The 19,183-nt window shown below is 44.0% G+C and overlaps 1 protein-coding gene across 4 annotated transcripts; it reads left to right on the forward strand.

The window, feature by feature from the left end:
* The first annotated feature begins 293 nt into the window (after positions 1 to 293).
* Positions 294 to 16,673, forward strand: LOC102930393 (C-type lectin domain family 5 member A). Of its 4 annotated transcripts, XM_043547044.1 has the most exons (8): positions 298 to 510; positions 962 to 1,125; positions 3,249 to 3,346; positions 6,069 to 6,137; positions 9,912 to 9,980; positions 10,102 to 10,238; positions 12,098 to 12,207; positions 13,406 to 16,673. In XM_043547044.1, exons 3-8 carry the CDS (start codon positions 3,256 to 3,258, stop codon positions 13,518 to 13,520), a joined length of 591 nt encoding a protein of 196 aa, XP_043402979.1. In that variant the 5' UTR covers positions 298 to 510; positions 962 to 1,125; positions 3,249 to 3,255; the 3' UTR covers positions 13,521 to 16,673. The 4 variants fall into 4 exon arrangements, with proteins under 4 accessions (XP_037767672.1, XP_043402979.1, XP_007071674.2 ...); XM_037911744.2 differs by lacking the exon at positions 962 to 1,125 and having other exon boundaries at positions 294 to 510; XM_043547127.1 differs by lacking the exon at positions 6,069 to 6,137 and having other exon boundaries at positions 302 to 510.
* The last annotated feature ends 2,510 nt before the right edge of the window (positions 16,674 to 19,183 follow it).

Raw genomic sequence — 19,183 nt, forward strand, 5'->3', positions numbered from 1 at the left:
AATCATGTGGCTGCTGATCTGCAAAAGTTTTCAGCATCATTTTAAGTGTCCCATTAAACCTCTCAAGCAGCCCGTTAGTCTGGGAGTGACAGGGAATGACCAGAAATGTTGAACCCCATATTTCTCTCTTAGTGTGGGCAGACATAAAGTATTGTGCTTTCTTCTCCTTGATTAAATCACTTGAGAAATAAAACCATCATTGTGTTGTCTCAGCTCTTTAGCTGTTGTGAAGGCATGATGTGTTTCCTAACCTCAAGCTATTTGGAAGAGTACCCATCCTGTGAAATGATACAAAAGAGGAAGCCTTTATAGACACTGATTCTCTTCTGAGAGACAGAGAGAGAGGCACATACACAAAAGGAACCACAGCGTGATTGCCAAGGAAGCCAAGAAATATAAAAAATTGTGATCAAGACCCAAAGGACACATACTGTTAATTCCTTTCCACAGCATCCATTCCAGACCAAGAGATATGATGGAAAAAGATTTTTGAACTATCCCCTCAGTGTGGTGAGCTCTTTCTGAGAAGTACTTCTGTTCTATTTTATTTGTGTAGCTTGCTTCCTGTAATTCTCCTGCCTTTTATGACTCTAATGGTTTCCTGGGATTGCAAAGATTTCAGTGGGCTGGAATAAGCATGATTCACAGTCTCTTAATTGTGAGAGACTCCAACTGGTGTTTCTAATTGAGGAGCATGGAGGGTATATATAGAACTGGGCGTAGGATACAAGTTTGTAGATGACCTGGGAGATGTGACTGCTCAGAATGGTGTGTGCTGCTGTCTTCATGGGGCTGAAGGATCCAGAGTAAGGCAGGGGAGTGGCACTTTCTCCAACAGGCTGATTTTTAAAAAAACAAGTTTTGTTTTTTTATTCCAATCCACTGAAAAAAAATGTTAAAGTTTTGGGTTTTTTAATGAAATATTCCCCATCACATACCATCTCCTTTTATCATTATATAGATGCTGTCTGCTTTTGCAAACTGTCCTGGAAGGATTCAGTCAATGAAAGTTAAGGGCCTAGATACCGTTGCGGATCTGAGCCTAAGTGACTTGCCTCAGTTTACACAGGAAGCCTGTGACAGAGCAGGGAATTGAACCCAGGTCTCTGACTAGTGGTATCCCAGGTATAATAACTGCTTGGCTGCATTACATGATTAATATGCAAGAACTACCTTATTCAATTTAAAGGGGTGTATGTTAGTTGCCCTAGTTATTGCATTGGAATCACACCTTTGTTAATACCCAGTGGAATTTATCTGTAGAGATTCAGTCATTGTGAATAGATTATCTACTTTATTGTACAGGTACTAAAATTTGAACAGACATTCTGAGCCAAATTCAGGTCTTGTGCAACTTCAGTGAAGTTCAGTTATGTTACATTACAGAGTAATTTGTCACACTCTGATTAAATAATTAAATAATTTGTCTCTCTCTCTCTGTACCTAAATGTTACTAGAATATCTGAGCACCTACCAAGTATTTACAACAGGAATAACAAGAACAATCTCTCTCTCTCTCTTTCTCTCTCTCTCTTCCTTCCTTCCTAACCTGTGAGAGAAACAGCTTGATTAGTTTATTGGGGTGTGTAAACAACTTTTTTTTGGGGGGGTGAATGAAATTGAAGGAGTTAGTTTTGCATTTAGGTCTGATTGAGGTGAGGCCATGGTCATATTTCTCATGGGAGTGAGTTTCATAGTTTATGCCCAGCTTTTGTGAAAGTCCTCTCTCCTGCATCCACAAGCCTCCCCGTCTTAGTCAACAGTTTTATTGTTCCAGTGGAACGTAGCTGGTGAGGGAGGTCATAGTTGTGGAGGGAGATGTGTTCTGGGAGGTCTTTTCCAATCTAGGAATTTATTTCCTAAAATTTTCTACTGTTGCTAACCCCTTGTTTCAGCTTCACCAGTGGAGGCAGTCATAGGAGTTTTACTGTAGGCAAGGTACCCACAGCTACTAACATTTAAACCACTGTCATCTAGACCTGCTGTGAACAGGGTCAAATGGCATGGTGATGAAAATGCTAGCAACTGCCAGGAACCCTGTCTACTCTAGCAGTCCCACAATGGCTGTGACTGGTAGAACTGAAACAGTGATAACACCAGTGGGAAATTTTAGGAAAAAAATCCTAGTATAAGCACAGCCACAGGGAGCTAGGGCTTGTCCCATTGAGGGCTATGAATATAAGGACAGAACATTGAACTGGACTCTGTAGTCAGTGGAGAGTACAGAGAACCAGTGTGATATGTTCATGCCAATCTGTGTTACTAAGCAGATGAGCAGCAGCATTCTGTGGGAGCTGGAGCTTTCTCACGTGGGCTGCTTCATTCCTTGATATAATGAGTTGCAATCATAAAGCCTGGAGGTTACAAATACGTAGATCACTGTGACCAGGTACATCTCATAGACTGAGACACAATCTTTTGGCCAGTTGCAGATTCAAATGAATATTGTTTTGGCCTCCGTGGCAATTTGCTCATTCAATAGACTTAAGAGTCTCAGTTTGTAGCGTTGTTGTAGCCATGTTGGTCCTAGGATACTGAAGAGACAAGGTGGGTGAGGTAATATCTTTTATTGGACCAACTTCTGCTGGTGAGAGAGACAAGCTTATGAGCTGCACAGAGATCTTAAGAGTCTGAGGGCAGATACCATCAAGAGTGGAATTGTTAATATAGGAAGCAAATAGTTCACTCGAGATCTCCATTAAAATGTCAACTGATACCATTTATTAATTTACCAGGGTATGTCAGTTATTGCAGTTATTTCCAATTCTAAGTCCACCACCGTTGTTGGCAAGTGTTGGTTTTATAATGGTGACTGAAATTACTGTATGAGGTAATCGTTTTCAGAGAATCTAAATTCATCCATATTGGGGAGACCTGATTTCATTTGTGATGTGTTCTGTTATTGCATACTACTTTTGCATTTCAGCTTTACCTGCTGGTGCTGCCAACCTAATAATCAGTTGAATGTTAGAATGTTCTTCCAAGGACAGTAGTTTGTTAAACCAGACAGCAGTGACGCAGATAGCTTTAGTCCGACTGTAAGAAGGAATGAAGGGATTAACTGAAAATAAAAGAAACTAGTACTTTACTAGTACAAACTTTACTAGTAAATGATGACACCCATTCTATTTCATGACAAGCTGCCATAGATCCCTGTGTGCTCAGATATCATGGAGATGAGTGCAGATCCCAGGAGGCAATGGAGAACACTTGCAAAGTGGTAAATGGTGTCATTTTAAACTTTTCAGGGCTAAAATGCAGAATAACATGAACTGGCAGCTGGTGATTCCTGGCTTGATCATCTTGGCCATTAAACTTGCAGGAACGTCCCTGTTCATGGTATATTGTGAGTATCAGTCAATATTTGTTATTTCTCAAGTGGAATTTACATTCTCTGGGATCTTGTAATTAAATCTCACTGCCTCAGGCAAGGCCCATGTAAATCCCACAGGGTGGCATTCAACAAGATTATCCATACAACTGGTACTACCTTTGCCATCTCCAGGGTGGACAACTGTGCATTGGATTATGCTTGAAAACAACTCATATCCTTCAGCTAGTGCAGAACTTGGTTGCCTGTCTAAATGACAGACTGTTGTGAACACATAATACCTGTGTTCTGTGCCTTACACTGACTGGTTTCCCTTCCCCGCCCAGCTGCAATTCAAGATGTTGATGATTATCTATAAATCCATAAGTGGCCAGGGACTTCACTATCTTGGATATCTCTTTTTCCCATATACCTTTAAATGCTCTTGTTGACTATCTCTATGGTCGAACTCTAGGAAGGGAGGGATGTGGCATTTTAATGGCGGGCTCTGAGTCCTAGTACTAGTACTCTCTACCATTGCTTACATTCTGCAATTTTTAACACAGTGCAAGACACATCTGGCCAATCCGTCTTTTTAGCCTGCAAATGGGTTTTGCCAATGGTGTGAAGATGAAAGAGAGTAGCTGCTCTATGGTGCTTGTGACCATATTTTGCAACTGGTATTGATTCTTTACATCTTTATACCTACCTGGAGAGATTCCCAGACAAAAGACTTTGGTAAAATGGAGTTAAAGCCAAGAAAAAAATCCATAACTTACAGGAAAACATGTAAGATAACATCATGGTTCTCAAAACCTAAACATTTAAGAGCCAGGAAATTCAAGATAATATTAAGTTTTAAAAAGTGTTTGAAAGTATGGGAATTGACAGTTAAGATAGGGTTTGGTATTGGTATTGCATAGGGCATAGAGACCACACTGAGGGATCGGGGCCCATTGTGCTAGGTAGTGTCAAACATACAGCAAAAAAGAGGCTTCCCCTAAGAGCTAACAACCTAAGTACAAGACAAGAGATAGCAGGTGGCTACAACCAATCGATGGGGAGGGGGAGCACAAGGCAACAGCGAGGTGTCTATCACCCATGTGAGCTGCACCGAGGTCCGTACAGTGGCTGGTGTGTAAATTGGCTTATTAACTGAGGTGCAGACTGTCTGCTGTATGTGTTTGTATTTCATAATAACTAAATCCTGTCTTATAGTCAAAGGAAGAAGTTTGCTGGAAGGTGCAACTTCCTACCTCAGAGAAGAGAGAACCATCAGTTTCTTTGCTTATACAACTCATACACAAAACACACCCTGACCTATACAGAGGAGATCACCATTTACAAATAATATATCCATATAGTGATGGTAGAAGTGTGAGGGCTGCCCTCTTGGATGACACATTTGAACTGAACCAGAGACCTCCATTATTAAAAGCACAAGCTGCTACCGCTTGAACTAAAAACTCAACTTCCTGTAGCTGGTGGCTGTAACACTCACATCCTCTATGGATTAGTCCACAGGGGTTCCTGTAACACACACTGACCAGTGGGTTACAAAAGTGCTTCCCAATATTGTTTGATATGTGTGTTATACATCAACATGTATATATGTGTTTGTCATGTGTATTTCCTCCATTTGTATTTATTCTACAAAAATTCTCTCTATGATGTTACTTCCCTATAGGCCAAATTGACAAATTACACCCCCACCAACTCCACTGAGACACAGTTAATGCATAAATGGAAAGAAAGGGGGATGGTTGGCTCAGAAGTGACTAATCTGGCAGGCACATATTCACTTTGTTGCACAACACTGCCACAGCCAGTTTCCTATTTTACTATGAACTGACAATTTCCTAAGAGGTCCACAGCTACCAAAGGAAATGGTTTATGTATGTTTACGGCAAGTGGGAGAGAAAGAAAAGACTGGAGTTTGCAAGCATCTCCATCTAAACCAGTGGAGATGCTCAGTGAATGGCCATCATGTGCTGTGTGCTGATGAACAGGTTCCACTGCCAATGGGAATCCAGTTGTATGGCATGTTTAGAGAACTATAATTATCCCCAAATCTACATGCACCCCCAAGTATGGATTATGCCCTTTCCCCAAAGCCATTCACGGTTGCTTCCATGATTGTGATGTGAAGTTCATGCTTTGTGGAAACTATAGCATGTGGGACAGCAGCTGAGCGACACATCTTGTAACAGAAAACCATGATAGCTGGGCAGTCAGCCTTAACATGCACCTTTGTCTGTGCCTGTTCTTTTCCTTAATTTTACTATCTGTGCCTCTCATTTTGCCGAGTTTGCATCTGAACCCATGATTCTTTTGGCTGTACATGTGCCTGCATCACTTCCCATGCTCATAACTCCACCTAAACTTGTTGTCTGTATCTCTGCTTGTGTGCTTGACCTCTTCCCGCTCTCTTTTTGCCTAAATCTTTGCATGGGTCTGATCATTTATCACTCGATGCTATTTGTTAGAATGTCAGAGGTGCATTACTTCCTCCCCTGAACGCTATATTTTCCCACTGTATTATTTGCCATCCTAAGGCTAAGGGCATGCTCCAGTGTCTTGGGAATGGGAGGCAATGACAAACTCTTGCTGAGATCCTTGGGGTTCCCAAATGCAATATTAATAATAATAAAGTAAAACAAGAAATGGACAGCCATCCAACAAGTTATCACCACAGGTGCACTTTATATTGAGTATTACAAATCATCTCCCAGAGATCAACAGCTGGGCTTGTGTTCAGTTCCACAGATCTTCCCAACTCTGGGTTTTCAGAGGATACTCAATTCCACAACTGAGGGGAACAGAACAGGTAATGTCCAGGCAGTGAGTTTCTGGGATTTGCTGTGAAATTCTCTGGGGGCAAAAGGGGAGTTATTTTGGTTTATGTTCCTGATTTCCCATCACTGATGTCCACTTCTGCAAAGTACCCTATTGGCTGGGATATTTGCCCAGAGAGATACTAATATTTGTGTTTGCGTCTCAGCTGGGGCAGGGGCTGCAGAGATGGGATTGTCCCTCACTCATCATGGTGGATGGGAAATGGTTAGCAGCATCCACCTGGGATACGAGGTCTTTCCTGTCTGCCCCTGTGTCCTGAACTTTGTGTGCTATAGGTATACCTGTGCTTTTTATGCCTGGATTTGTGTTTGTGCTTTCCTTGGAGCCCTTCCCTGCACTTCTGGCCTATGATTATGCCATTGGTCCAAAGAAGTGACAGTCTTCTGGCCATTCACCATTTTTTGCAGGTCAGGGTTCAATGAGGAGCCCTCTGCTGCCATTCCCAAAAATCCCAGCAACCATAATAATGAAATAAAACCTGTCCTTGCTTTGGTTATCTCCAGACCTTCCTAACCTCTAATTTCTAGCATGTGTGTGTGTGTTCGGGGACTTGGGGAAAATGATAGGCGCAGCAAAGAGGGAAATCTCAGCCTTTTTAATTTTGCATTGTAGACCAGGAAGCTCACTGTGACAGGTTGGATCACAGAAACCCCTTTGGGAACTGCCACCTGATGTGCTGAGACTACCTCTGAACCTGTTTTCCCTGTCAGCTGGGGACTTCAGGGCCCTGCCTGGTTGTGCCAGACATGCTAGCCTGCTACAAACACATCTGAACCACATCCCCCACAAGCTGCAGGCTTAACTGAAAACAGTTTATGAAGTGTTCCTGTCTCCAACACTCAAATACCCAACTCTCAATGGGGTCCAAACCCCAAATAAATCTGTTTTACCCTGTATAAAGCTTATACAGGGTAAATTCATAAATTGTTCGCCCTCTATAACACTGATAGAGAGATATGCACAACTGTTTCCCCCCACCCCCCAAGTATTAATACATACTCTGGGTTAATTAATAAGTAAAAAGTGATTTTATTAAATACAAAAAGTAGGATTTAAGTGGTTCTAAGTAATAACAGACAGAACAAAGTGAATTACCAAGCAAAATAAAATAAAATACGCAAATCTAAGCCTAATACAGTAAGAAAGTGATTACAGATGAAATCTCACCCTCAGAGATGTTCCAGTAAGCTTCTTTTACAGACTAGTCTCCTTCTAGTCTGGGTCCAGCAACCACTCACACCCCTGTGGCTACTGTCCTTTGTTCCAGTTTCTTTGGGGGTGCAGAGGCTAACTCTTGAGCCAGCTGAAGACAAAATGGAGGGGTCTCCCAGGACTTTATATAGTTTCTCTCTTCTGGGTGGAAACCCCCCTCTCCCCTTGTCTAGAATTACAGCTACAAAATGAAGTTTTGGAGTCACATGGGCAAGTCACGTGTCCATGCATGACTCAGAACTTTACAGGCCAAGCCAGACAGCCAGGAAAGCTCAGATGTGGATTGGCTTCTATCAAGGTCTATTGTCAGCTTAAGTGTTTCTTGTTTGGGCACTTACTGAGAATAGTCTTTTCTCAAGAAGCTGACCAAATGCTTCACTGAGGCTACTTAAAATCAAACAAGTACACAACCAATATTCATAACTTTGAATACAAAAATGATACATGCATACAAATAGGATGAATACACACAGAAGAACATAACCTTTGCAAAGATATGTTACATGGCATATCTGGCATAAAATATCCAGTTATGTCACATTTACACTCTTAAGCATATTTCTATGAAGCATTAGGGGGTGCAACGTCACACTCATCTCCTTCAACTACTTTCTTTCTGGCCTTCCTGATCCCCATCACAATCCACCTCCAGACTAGAGCATCTAGACCACTGTTGAAGGAAAATCTTTTTCCTCACCCACCATGCAGACCATGTCCCTCCCCTCTCTGAATTCCTCCACTTTTCATCCTCTTACCTTCCATAGCAAAACATGCTTCTCATCCTCCCCTTCTAGGCCCTGCACAGCTATGCCCTCATCATCTACCATTCTTCCCCTTGCTCCCTTGGATCCATCGAAGAATCCAACCTCACCGCTAACATCATCTTTTCTCAGGCTTTTCTTTTGCCCTCCACCCAGGCTGGCTTAGGATGCTGAACATGTCCTGACCTGTTTTGTAAATGGTCTGTCTTTTTGCTTGTCTGGATATAACTTTTAATGTGGTTGTGTTCAGCCGAGCCAAAACTGACCCTTTACCAGACAGGTGATGAGGTTAGAGAGGTCTGTGTAAGGGAAGACACAGGCTGGGGATGGTCTCCAGGCATGGGGCAGTTTTTTACTGGAAAGAAGACATAGTATTTTGGCCACCCATGCCTGGGGAGCATTCCCTGTCCCAGAATGCCAGCACCTGCAGTGCAATCAGTAGTCCCCTTCATGGCTGCTTGGTCCAGGCCAGGACTTAAGGTGAGCCTGCTCAGCCCAGACTGTGTTAGCCAATCCATCTGGAAGCAACAGGGTCACAGGCTCTATTTGTGTCCCAGCAGCTCCAACAAAGAAACCCCTTTATATTCATTACAGCTAAGCCCTGTCTCTTCTCTGCAGTGGGGGACACTACGTCACAGTCACCTACCTTCTTGTCTTTCAAATCGTTCCTCAAAACTCACTTCTTCCCTGAAACACACTAGCCCACATCAGTAAAATGCTCTCATCCACCCCATAATTAACAAATAAACAAAAACCCACCAAGACAGAACCTTCCTGTGGATCTCCCAGTGCCTGTGTTGTGCTGCCCATCTGTTCAGGTCACAAGATTTCCAGGACAAGAATGGTCTCTCCTGACATGTCTTATAGGGCAGTGTTTTTCAAAGTTTGGGTCATGACCCAGTATTGGGTCGCTGCATGTAAGGCACTGTGTCGCTCTGGTCAGCACTGCCGACCGGGACGTTAAAAGTCCCATCGGCGGTGCTGCCCAGCTAAGGCAGTCTAGTGCCTACCTGTTCCAACACCGCGCTGTGCCCTGGAAATGGCCAGCAGTGGGTCTGGCTTCTAGGGAGGAGGGCCACAGGGCTCCACGCACTTCCCCCACCCGAGCACTGGCTCCGCACACACATTGGCCAGGAACCAGCCAATGGGAGCTCGGGGGACGGTGCCTGAGGGCGAGAGCCATGCAGAGTCGCTTGCACACCTCCGCCTAGGAGCTGGACCTGCTGCTGGCCACTTCCGGGGCGCAGCCTCTGCCCATGGGCTGTGCCACTGACCGGGAGCTGCCAGAGGTAAGTCTTCACCCCAACCCCATGCCCAATCCCCTGCCCCAGCCCTGAGCCCCCCCAAACCTAGAACCCCTGCCTTCACCCCAAACCCTTCATCCCAAGCCTCACCCCAGAGCTTGCACCCCCAGCCCAGAGCCCTGAAACCCTCCCACACCCCAATCCCCTACCCCAGCCCAGAGCCCCCTCCCACACCCTGAACTCCTCATTCCTGGCCCCAAACCACAGCCCTCACCCCCTCACCTCAACCCCCTGCCCCAGCCCTGAGCCCCTCCCACACCCCAAACCCCTCATCCCCAGCTCCAGTGGGTCATGGGAATCAACTATTTTCTTCAACTGGGTCCCCCCAAAAAAAGTTTGAAAACCACTGTCATAGGGCATCTTGCACTTTATAAATCAAGAAGAGCAAATGCTGACCAAGCATTTATTGCTAAGTATGTTTTTATAGCATTCAAGATATCAGACACTAAAAGCTAGGTTTGTGTTCAGTTTCACAGATTTTCTCCACTGATGACTCACCAGAGAACTCTAGGTCTTCAACCAGCGGGGGAAGAACAGGTAAAATCAGTGCCGTGAGAGTCTGATGTTTGCTGTAAAATGTGATTGGGAGAGAAGAGTTCTTTTCCTGCCAATTACATGTTGGTATTTCCCTCTTTCTTTGTGTGTGCCCTTCCTACAGACTGCCCAATCCGGTGGACATTTCAAAGGGGGAAATGCTACTTCTTTTCTGTTCAAGAAAAGACTTGGAATGCCAGTCAAAGAGCATGTTCTGAAGCAAACTCTAGTTTAGTGATCATCAACAGCAAAGAGGAACTGGTGAGAGCTATTGTAGAAAGAGCATATAATCCTGTGGGAAATGAACCATGAACTCTGCTTCAAAGAGCTTCCCAGCCTGTCTTCTCCATCTCTGAGTTCCCCACGCAAGTTTCCTATCTGCACTCTTCCAAGTTCTCCCCTTCCCTCCTTAGCTACACCCTACCTTAGTACCAATGCAGGGGTTCAGCTTTCTTTGTGCAGCCCCAGATGCATTACCTGCTTCTCTGCTACCTAATTAAAGACACCCTGTTAGGATATAGATATTCAGGCCTGTCGGTAAAGGCCTGTACTCGAAGAATTTAGGTGTATTCTTATCACTTCGCTAGTTATAGAGGTATAAAAAAAAGAATCAAAATCACTGTCTGCTGGTGTAAGGTCCTTCTCTTACTGTGACAGTCTGAGGCCCTGTTCTTAGGCTAAGGCCTTTGGCTAAGCAGCAGAGGCAGCCATAAGCTGGGAAGCGACCGGTCACATCCTCACATTCCAAACTAGTCACATTGAAAGAAGGTGCTATTGGGCTGTTAGGAATACAATCCTGTCCTGATAGTGCCTATCACCTCCAGAGAAAGGGAAGTGCCTAGAAAATGTAAAAGGAAACTTAGTTTGATAGCATCCTGTCTGGCAAGAACTCACTTATCAATAGCTGGGATGTGAAATCCTCACTTCTGTATTGTTTTGTCATTATAGTTCACACTTTGCTATTATTTATTTGCATGGTCTCTGTCTGGTTCTGTGATTGTTTCTGTCTGCTGTATAATTAATTTTGCTGGGTGTAAACTAACTAAGGTGGTGGGATATAATTGGTTACATAGTCATGTTACAATGTGTTAAGACTGGTTAGTTAAATTTCAGGAAAATGATTCGTTAAGGTATAGCTAAGCCGAACTCAAGTTTTACTATATAGTCGGCAGTCAATCAGGAAGTGGGTGGGTGTGTGGGTGGGTGTGGGAAGGGGAAATGGGAACAGGGAATGGGGGTGGGGAAATTGGAATCATGTTTTGCTAAAGGGGGAAATGGGAACAGGGAATGGGGGTAAGGAAATTGGAATCATGTTTTGCTAAGGGCAGGAATGGGAACAGGGACACACGTGTAAAGCTCTGTGGTGTCAGAGCTGGGAAGGGGGACACTAAGGAAGGAAACTGGAATCATGCTTGCTGGAAGTTCACCCCAATAAACATTGAATTGTTTGCACCTTTGGACTTCGGGTGTTGTTGCTCTCTGTTCATGCGAGAAGGACCAGGGAAGGAAGTGGGTGAAGGAATAAGCCCCCTAACACACCCACTCCAGGATTTATGGTGCACTACAATGCACAGTGGGCTAGTTTGACTAAGTGATTTTAATAAGCACGCAGAGAGGCAGGGCCCAGCAATACAACAGCCAGGCCCCCTGTGTCTAAGGTAAGAAGAGCATGGCAACATCACCAGATGTCAAAGTACTTGGCAGGGAGCTGGAGTGGAGAGAGACTGGGGAGAGGCATAAAGCTCAGGTGGGCATTCTGAAATGTGGCCAGATAGCCCACCATGGGAATATGCTGTAATATGCACCTTTCATTTCATAGGGTCCTTTTATGAGACATTGGCAAATCTGTTAGACAAAGCCCTGTGAGAGCATTGTCCTACAGAGAGTTTCCGATGGGGGATGGGATCTAATAGGCTTTGTGCTGGGTTTGCAGCAGGCTACTGGGGATCCCTTGGTCATGTTTGGTTTGTCTAGACTAGGAAAACAGTTTTTGGCTAGGACAATCTGGACAAACCCAAGCAAATCACCCCTAGTGGCACCCCAAATAGATGTTAATGCTATTGAATTGTCTCTGGCCACAGGTGAGAACTCTCAGAACTCACTGTACGCTTCCTTTGCAGGAGTTCCTCCATAATAACACAAAAGCTGAAGATCACTTCATAGGATTGTCAATCAGAGGTGCTGAAGGTAGATGGAAATGGATTGACAACACAGAGTTTAACACAGACATGTACGTTTATTCCTTATTATACCTCCAAGTGTCAATTATTTCCTCTGAGGTATCTGCCACAGGTATACTGTGGAGAAAGGGACAGAACACAGGCTAGGATTTTCCTGTGCCTACAAAAGGGAAGAATAACACAGGCAAAATTGATGCTAAGGTTAAAAAGCTACTCCTTGGGGCATTCTGCTCCAAAAATTAAAAATTCTGTGCACAATATTTTAAAATTCTGCAAATATTATGTGTCAAAATAACACTATATAATCATGCCAGTTTTAATTATTTTGGTAATTTATTTCAAAATACCTGTCAGCAGGTATGTCTGTAACAATACAGACACACACACACAAAATCCCCAAGGAGTAGAGTTAAAGAAACCTATATGACAACCTAATTCCTGTTTCTCTGCCCCCTTCCCCCACCCCCAGTGTCCAGCTGCGGGGCCAGAAACCCACAACCCCTCTCCCACAGAGCCCAGCCACGGGGCCTCCCCCCCGCCAATACACCTGAACCCCCTTCTCCCCCAGAACCCACCCACGGGGTCCCCGCGTTCCAGATACCTGCATTCTCTCCCCCCAGAGCCCAGCCATAGGGCCCCCACTTACCCAGATACTCACATGCCCTCCTCCCCCAGAGCCCAGCCTCTCCACCAGCCACAGCTCCAACCCTGGCCCTGACTGTATCCCTGCTCCCAGCCACCGCCACAGCCACAGCTCTGGCCCCGACTTCAGCCCTGCTCCTGGCCCTGGCCATGGCCCCAGCTGCAGCTCTGGCTAGGCCCTGCTCCTGGCCACAACTCTGGCTGTGACCCTGGCCGTGACTCCCAGGGAGTGTGGACAAATTTTTCCATTACCCGGGGGGAGGGGGAGGGGGATGAGGGGGGAGGGGAACAGAAAAAAATTGGGGACCACTGGTCTAGAGAGTGAGAATCTCCCAGGCTATTCTATAGAACTGGATAAAGAACTCACTGTATTTGTATGTGCATCAGAGGGAGATTTGGATAGTAAACTGAGGAGTGTGTGTGTGTGAGAAATGTGGGGATTGAAGGAGGTGTCAATATGAAGTGGCTTCCATCACTCATCAGGAATCTTCTGACTAGAAGGTGAAATACCTTAGTCTATCCTTGGGTTTATTGCATGAACTTTGGATAAATCAGAATAATAGGAATGAATACCCTGATTCTCATCTCTTTCTCTTCTCCACACAGATTTATTACAGGTTTGAATAGTGACACCTCTGATTGTGCTGTAATCGGATTAACTGTCGTGGGTACTATATCTTGTTCTGTACCAAACCGCTGGATCTGTGAAAAGAAAGCATAACAGCTCCCGTGGACAGAGGAAGACTCTGGGGCTGGCACACACAGGCTAACTGGAACTTGGGTGGCATGGTTTAGTGGTTAGAGCAAGTCACTTGGAGTCAGGAGACAGGTTTTCTTCTATACTGTATTGGCTGAAAGGCCTTGGGATAGTTACTTTGGCTTTTTGTGCCTCAGTTTTCCCATCTGTAGAAAAAGAATAATAGTATCCACTTTTGTAAAGTATATCCTCAGATGACATGCACTGTGGTGGTGCCACGTACTGATGTTAATGCCCATATAATGCTGTATTCACACAAACTACAGTAAACTTGCATAGAGGCTAATTCTCTCTCTTATGCGCACATGCAGCCAGGGACAAACTTACCACTGACATAAGAATCCTTGAATTAAAATAAGCATGACAGATAAAATTGGAGGCTGAAGAAGATAAAAGTGGCGTTGGAAATGACAATGGTTAAAAACACTGTTATGAAGCAAGGTGTGGGGGCAGACCAAGATCTGTGCACCTGGAAGACCCTGTTCAAACCAAGAACATTAGAATTCTTGGAACTCTTGAGAACAGCACAATTTTTCTGGAAGCCCTTGTTAAAAGCAATGTAGCAGCTCAGCTATATTTAGCATTTTGGTAGAGCTTGATGGGCCTGATTCTGTGCTCACTTTCACAGGAATAACTTCAAAAATGTCCATGGAGTTACACCAGTTCAAAATCAACCTGGCACCAGGAGTGAAATCTTGACCCCACTGAGTCAATAGCAAAACTCTCACTGACTTCAACAGGGTGAGGATTTCACCCCTAATCATGTGAGAAATGCAGAAACATTAGCTAATTAAAGAGAACAAAAAGAAAAGGAGTACTTGTGGCATCTTAGAGACTAACCAATTTATTTGAGCATAAGCTTTCGTGAGCTACAGCTCACTTCAGTTTCCTGTAGGTTGAACACTGTTGTTACTGACCACCGCAATGAAATACATGGAAGGTACAAAGGGAAATACAATGCTTGTCACACTTCCTGTGATGTGTAAAACAGAAGATTTTTAATAGCAGCAGCTGTGGTGGGGAGCTAAGATCCTATTATAGATGGCACGAACTGTTAACATTTCTGGACTTAAGCCTGGTGATGCAACAGGGGAGTCAATGGATATTGTAAAAAAGATATGCAGTGTTGTTATAGCCGTGTCAGTCTCAGCCTATTAGAGAGACAATGTGGGTGAGGTAATATCTTCTTTTATTGGACCAACTTCTGTTGGTGAGCGAGACAAGCTTTTGAGCTTAAATAGAGCTCTTCCTCAGATTACCTGAAGAAGAGCTCTGTTTAAGCATGAAAACTTGTATCTCTCACCAACAGATGTTGGTCCACTAAAAGATATTACCTCATTGTAAAGAAGAGTTTCTTTGACAGAGCGTTTCCATCTCAGTCTATTGCAGGCAAAACTCTGAAAAATTTATCCTGAAATAAACCACCTTGTTTTGAGGGTAAATTCAGCAGTGCAACTGCTGGAGATTATCACTGAGGAGACTGTGAGGTGAACGCTCCCAATCCATACTTTTGGAGAACTAAACCATACTTATATTCAAGACTACCCTAAAAAGCTACCGTTTCTTTTAAGGGATAACATCAAAGTATTCCTCAGTTGTACTAAGTACAGCTCAGCTCCACTTCTATTAAACGACCCCCTCAATTAAGCAACCAAATGTCAATCCCTTCAGTGGTTACTTAAAACAGGTTTCACTATATACCCATTTCATATACCCAGATTCTTGGTAGAGTGACCAGACAGCAAATGTGAAAAATCTGGATGGGGGTGGGGGAGTAATAGGAGCCTATATAAGAAAAAGACCTAAAAATCGTGACTGTCTCTATAAAATTGGGACATCTGGTCACCCTAATTCTTGCTCCAATTTGTGCTGAAGATAGAGCCCTTACTGGGTTTCATCACCACTATATTGACCCATTATCCTGAAGGATTGCTAACTGAAATTTGAGATTTGCCTTTTATTGTAATGTAAGTATAAGGTTACCAATAAGAGTGCTGTTGTCTTGCTATGCTTTTAGATTATTTGATTTATACTGTGTCTTCAATTGTATCTAATCTAATCCATTCTATTTATATCACATGCGTAGCCACAGTATGTAACCATCTATTGTCATCTACAAATAGCAGGTGGATTTTCTGCAATATTCTGAAATCCTCAGTCTCCTCTGTTTTCCCTTTTTTATTGTGATCCCACATGTGTTAGTGAGGTTTAAGCTTTATATATTACTGCAAATACTGTACTAAATAACATGTCACTATGAATTTCTGCATATGCATACTGTGACGGGGCAAGGCCAGATGGCTTAGAAAAGTAGTGGGAGATAAATATATTAGCTCCAGGCTAAACAAATCCCTGGTACCAGGATAAGTTAAATGGCAGCTGCTCCAGGTCAATTAAGACACCTGGGGCCAAATAAGAACTTTCCAGAAGGCAGGGAGAAGGCTAGGTTGATTGGGACACCTGAAGCCAGTCAGGGGCTGGCTGAAACTAGTTAAAAGCCTCCCAGTTAGTCAGGTGGGTGTGCATGTCAGGAGCTGTGGGAGGAAGTTGTGCTGTTGGAGAGACTGAGCAGTACACACCATATCAGGCACAAGGAAGGAGGCCCTGAGGTAAGGGTGAAGTGGAGCTTGAGGAAGGTGGGGGCTGCTGTGGGGAAGTAGCCCAGGGAATTGTACGTGTCATGTTTCTAAAAGGTCAGTGACCATAGCTGATACTATTAGGGTCCCTGGGATGGAGCCTGGAGTAGAGGGCGGGCCTGGGCTCCCCCCCTTTGCCCCCCCCACCCCCCGCCCAAATTTATCACTGAGACTGGGAGACAACAGAGACTGTGCAAGGGAGGATAGCTTCTCCTCACCTCCCTCGCTGGCTTATGATGAAAATGGCTCAGTAGACTGTGACCCTTGTCTCTAGAGAGAGAAAGGTTACGTGGAGGGTCACAGTGAGCCTCTGAGGCTAGTGAAATCCACTAGGAAATGTGGGACCCACAGAGACAAGGACAGAGCTTTGTCACAATACATATATGAAGCTTAATACAGAAGAAACCACAATCAATGACTGTGTATGAAAAATATGGCTTTTATGAATTTACAATATTAAAAACAATGTTTATCTTTAAAATGCTGTGTTCATGAGCATGTCTTCCTGTCACCCACTCTGAATGCCTCATCTGGCAGTGTTGCCTGGGACTTTCCTCTGAAAATGGTTTTTAGGTGCAGCATTTCAAGAGGCAACCCCAGAGAAAGTGATGCCTTTTTCTGCTCTGTGAATTAGCTTACCCAATGGTGGAGAAGATTTACTAAGCAGCTGCTCCCTATGTGTACATACTCACCACATTATCGAAGCCAAAACTCAGTCTGGGAGTCTTGTGAGATCTTCAAACAGCAGGTCTCAGGTGAGCCAAGACAGTGTCTTTCCCCAAAGTCAGCCTTCCTGTGACCTAAAGATATGCTCTGTATCCTACTCCTAATTCATTAAACCAGTCATCCCACATGGATTTATGTTGGATTCAGAACAGGGACCTGGAAATGGGAGGCTTCCTATCCCATTCCTCCATCCTCCTGTGCTAGGGCTGTAGCCCAGACCTGTTCACCCCTAGTCAGGAATGTGTCCCCAAGGTAAGGGACCCTCACCTCTGGGGAGTTAGCAAGCATGCTCTAAACTGTTATGGCCAATGGTTAAGGCATTTTTTTCTCCCTTGAAGGCACAGATGCATGTTTTTAACCTTTTAACACAACTTTTTGTCTGAAAATGTCCTTTGTTTTGGGGGAGTGATTTTTAAGAGCAGTTCAGTGACACTAGGATGCACATGAATGACTTTGGAGAAGCTCTGTCCTGGCCCATCTGCCTCTTGGAAGCTCTGACCTGGACGTTTCTATTTTTGCCCTGTTAATGGTGACAACAAACAAAATGAATGCCACCCCTATCTCCATCTCAATTCTACTTTCTAAGCCATGCCCACTGTTGCTGGACTGGAGTCCTCATATGAAGGCAATACAGCCAGGGATGTTTGCAGTGCAGCACTGTGCTTCTGCAAAATGCAGAGAGCATCTAATAATCCCACATAGGATTTACATTTGCAAAACACTGAGGGCCAAATTCTACTATCCTTACATAGCATGGGGGGGGATAGCTCAGTGGTTTGAGCATTAGCCTGCTAAACCCAGGGTTGTGAGTTCAATCCTTGAGGGGGCCATTTAGGGATCTGGGGCAAAAACTGGGGATTGGCCCTGCTTTGAGCAGGGGGTTGGGCTAGATGATCTCCTGAGGTCCCTTCCAACCCTGATATTCTATGATTCTAGTACCTTGCTCCTTAAACAGTCCCACTGATCTCAGTGGCTACTCACAGAATAAGGTTCTGTGTGAATAGGGACACAACCTACCCATAACTATTTAATCTTCTAAAGTACCTAAGTAACTATTAGCCCCATGAGGAAAGTGAGACACAGAGTGGTTATGTAACCTACTTGGAAGTGTGGTCCACTGGATTAAATATGTGGGACTGAGAGTCAGAAATGTGAAGTCAGATCCTCAGCTAATGGGAATCAGGATTGCTTCATTGACTACAATGGAACTATGCCAATTTACTCTAGCTGAGGCTCTGGCCCCTAGTTCTTTATCCTAATTCCATAACTACTTCATTGTGTGATCTTGGCCAAGTCACTTAATTTATCTATGCCTACCTTGAATGCACAATGGGAATAATACTATTTAGTCTGTAATCATTAGTCTGTAAAATACAGCTGTATCTTTGTATGAGCTATTCTGGATAAATGCAATATATCAAGTGCTCACAGTATAGCAGAGCTAGGAAAAGTACTCAAGAGCTTCTTGCTCCCAGAACCCACTCAAGCCACTATTTCTCCCTCTGTAGCCAGGATTTCTCATAACAGACATACCCTGGGAGCTTCCAAGGCATCTTTTTAGATATGGCATTGAAAAAAAATTACAAGAATTCTCAAAAAGCAATGCTCCTCTAGTTGTCCAAACTCTCCTGTCTCCAAAATGCCATGTTTGATTCCCCTCCAACTTTACTCCTCTGACTGGGGACTACACATGGGAAACTTCTACTGGATTGGTTGAGTTTTGTTGACGTTAGGGCAGAGGTTTAAAATCAGGTATTTAATGGAAAGTGAGTCTCTTTCCTTTCTTTGAACAAATATTAGGTGAGGTGAGTAATCCCTTCATAAAAATCTCTCCTTGTTAGGAACTTCTGCTGGTCTAGTAACCAAACCTCCATCTTCTATCTTGCTTAATCACCCTGTGGCAGCACTTCTCTGATTTTAACGCCACAGATGTTGCTGCACTTGCACAGTCAACTGCTCTTTCTCAAAAGGAATCTTTGAGTTTTGCAACTCTGCAATCTGTTTTGTAATTCATCTGCTGTGTTAGCAAACCATGAGCTGATTAGGTAACATGCTGATGCAAGATAGGGAATGCATATCCTTCCTTTTTACACGTTTAAACGCCATGGCTTGAAAGACAGTCAGAGGATACTTAAAGCAAAAAACAGATCTCATCCTTTAATGCTTTCTGGCAAATGTGCAGAGAAAGAGCACACTTTGAGCCCTATATAAATTCTAATGATAACAGTGTTCTAAGTGCTTTACAAACATAAGGAGAGACGGTCC

This window comes from Chelonia mydas, chromosome 1 (genome assembly GCF_015237465.2).
Source record: "Chelonia mydas isolate rCheMyd1 chromosome 1, rCheMyd1.pri.v2, whole genome shotgun sequence".
NCBI classification, from domain to species: Eukaryota; Metazoa; Chordata; order Testudines; family Cheloniidae; genus Chelonia; species Chelonia mydas.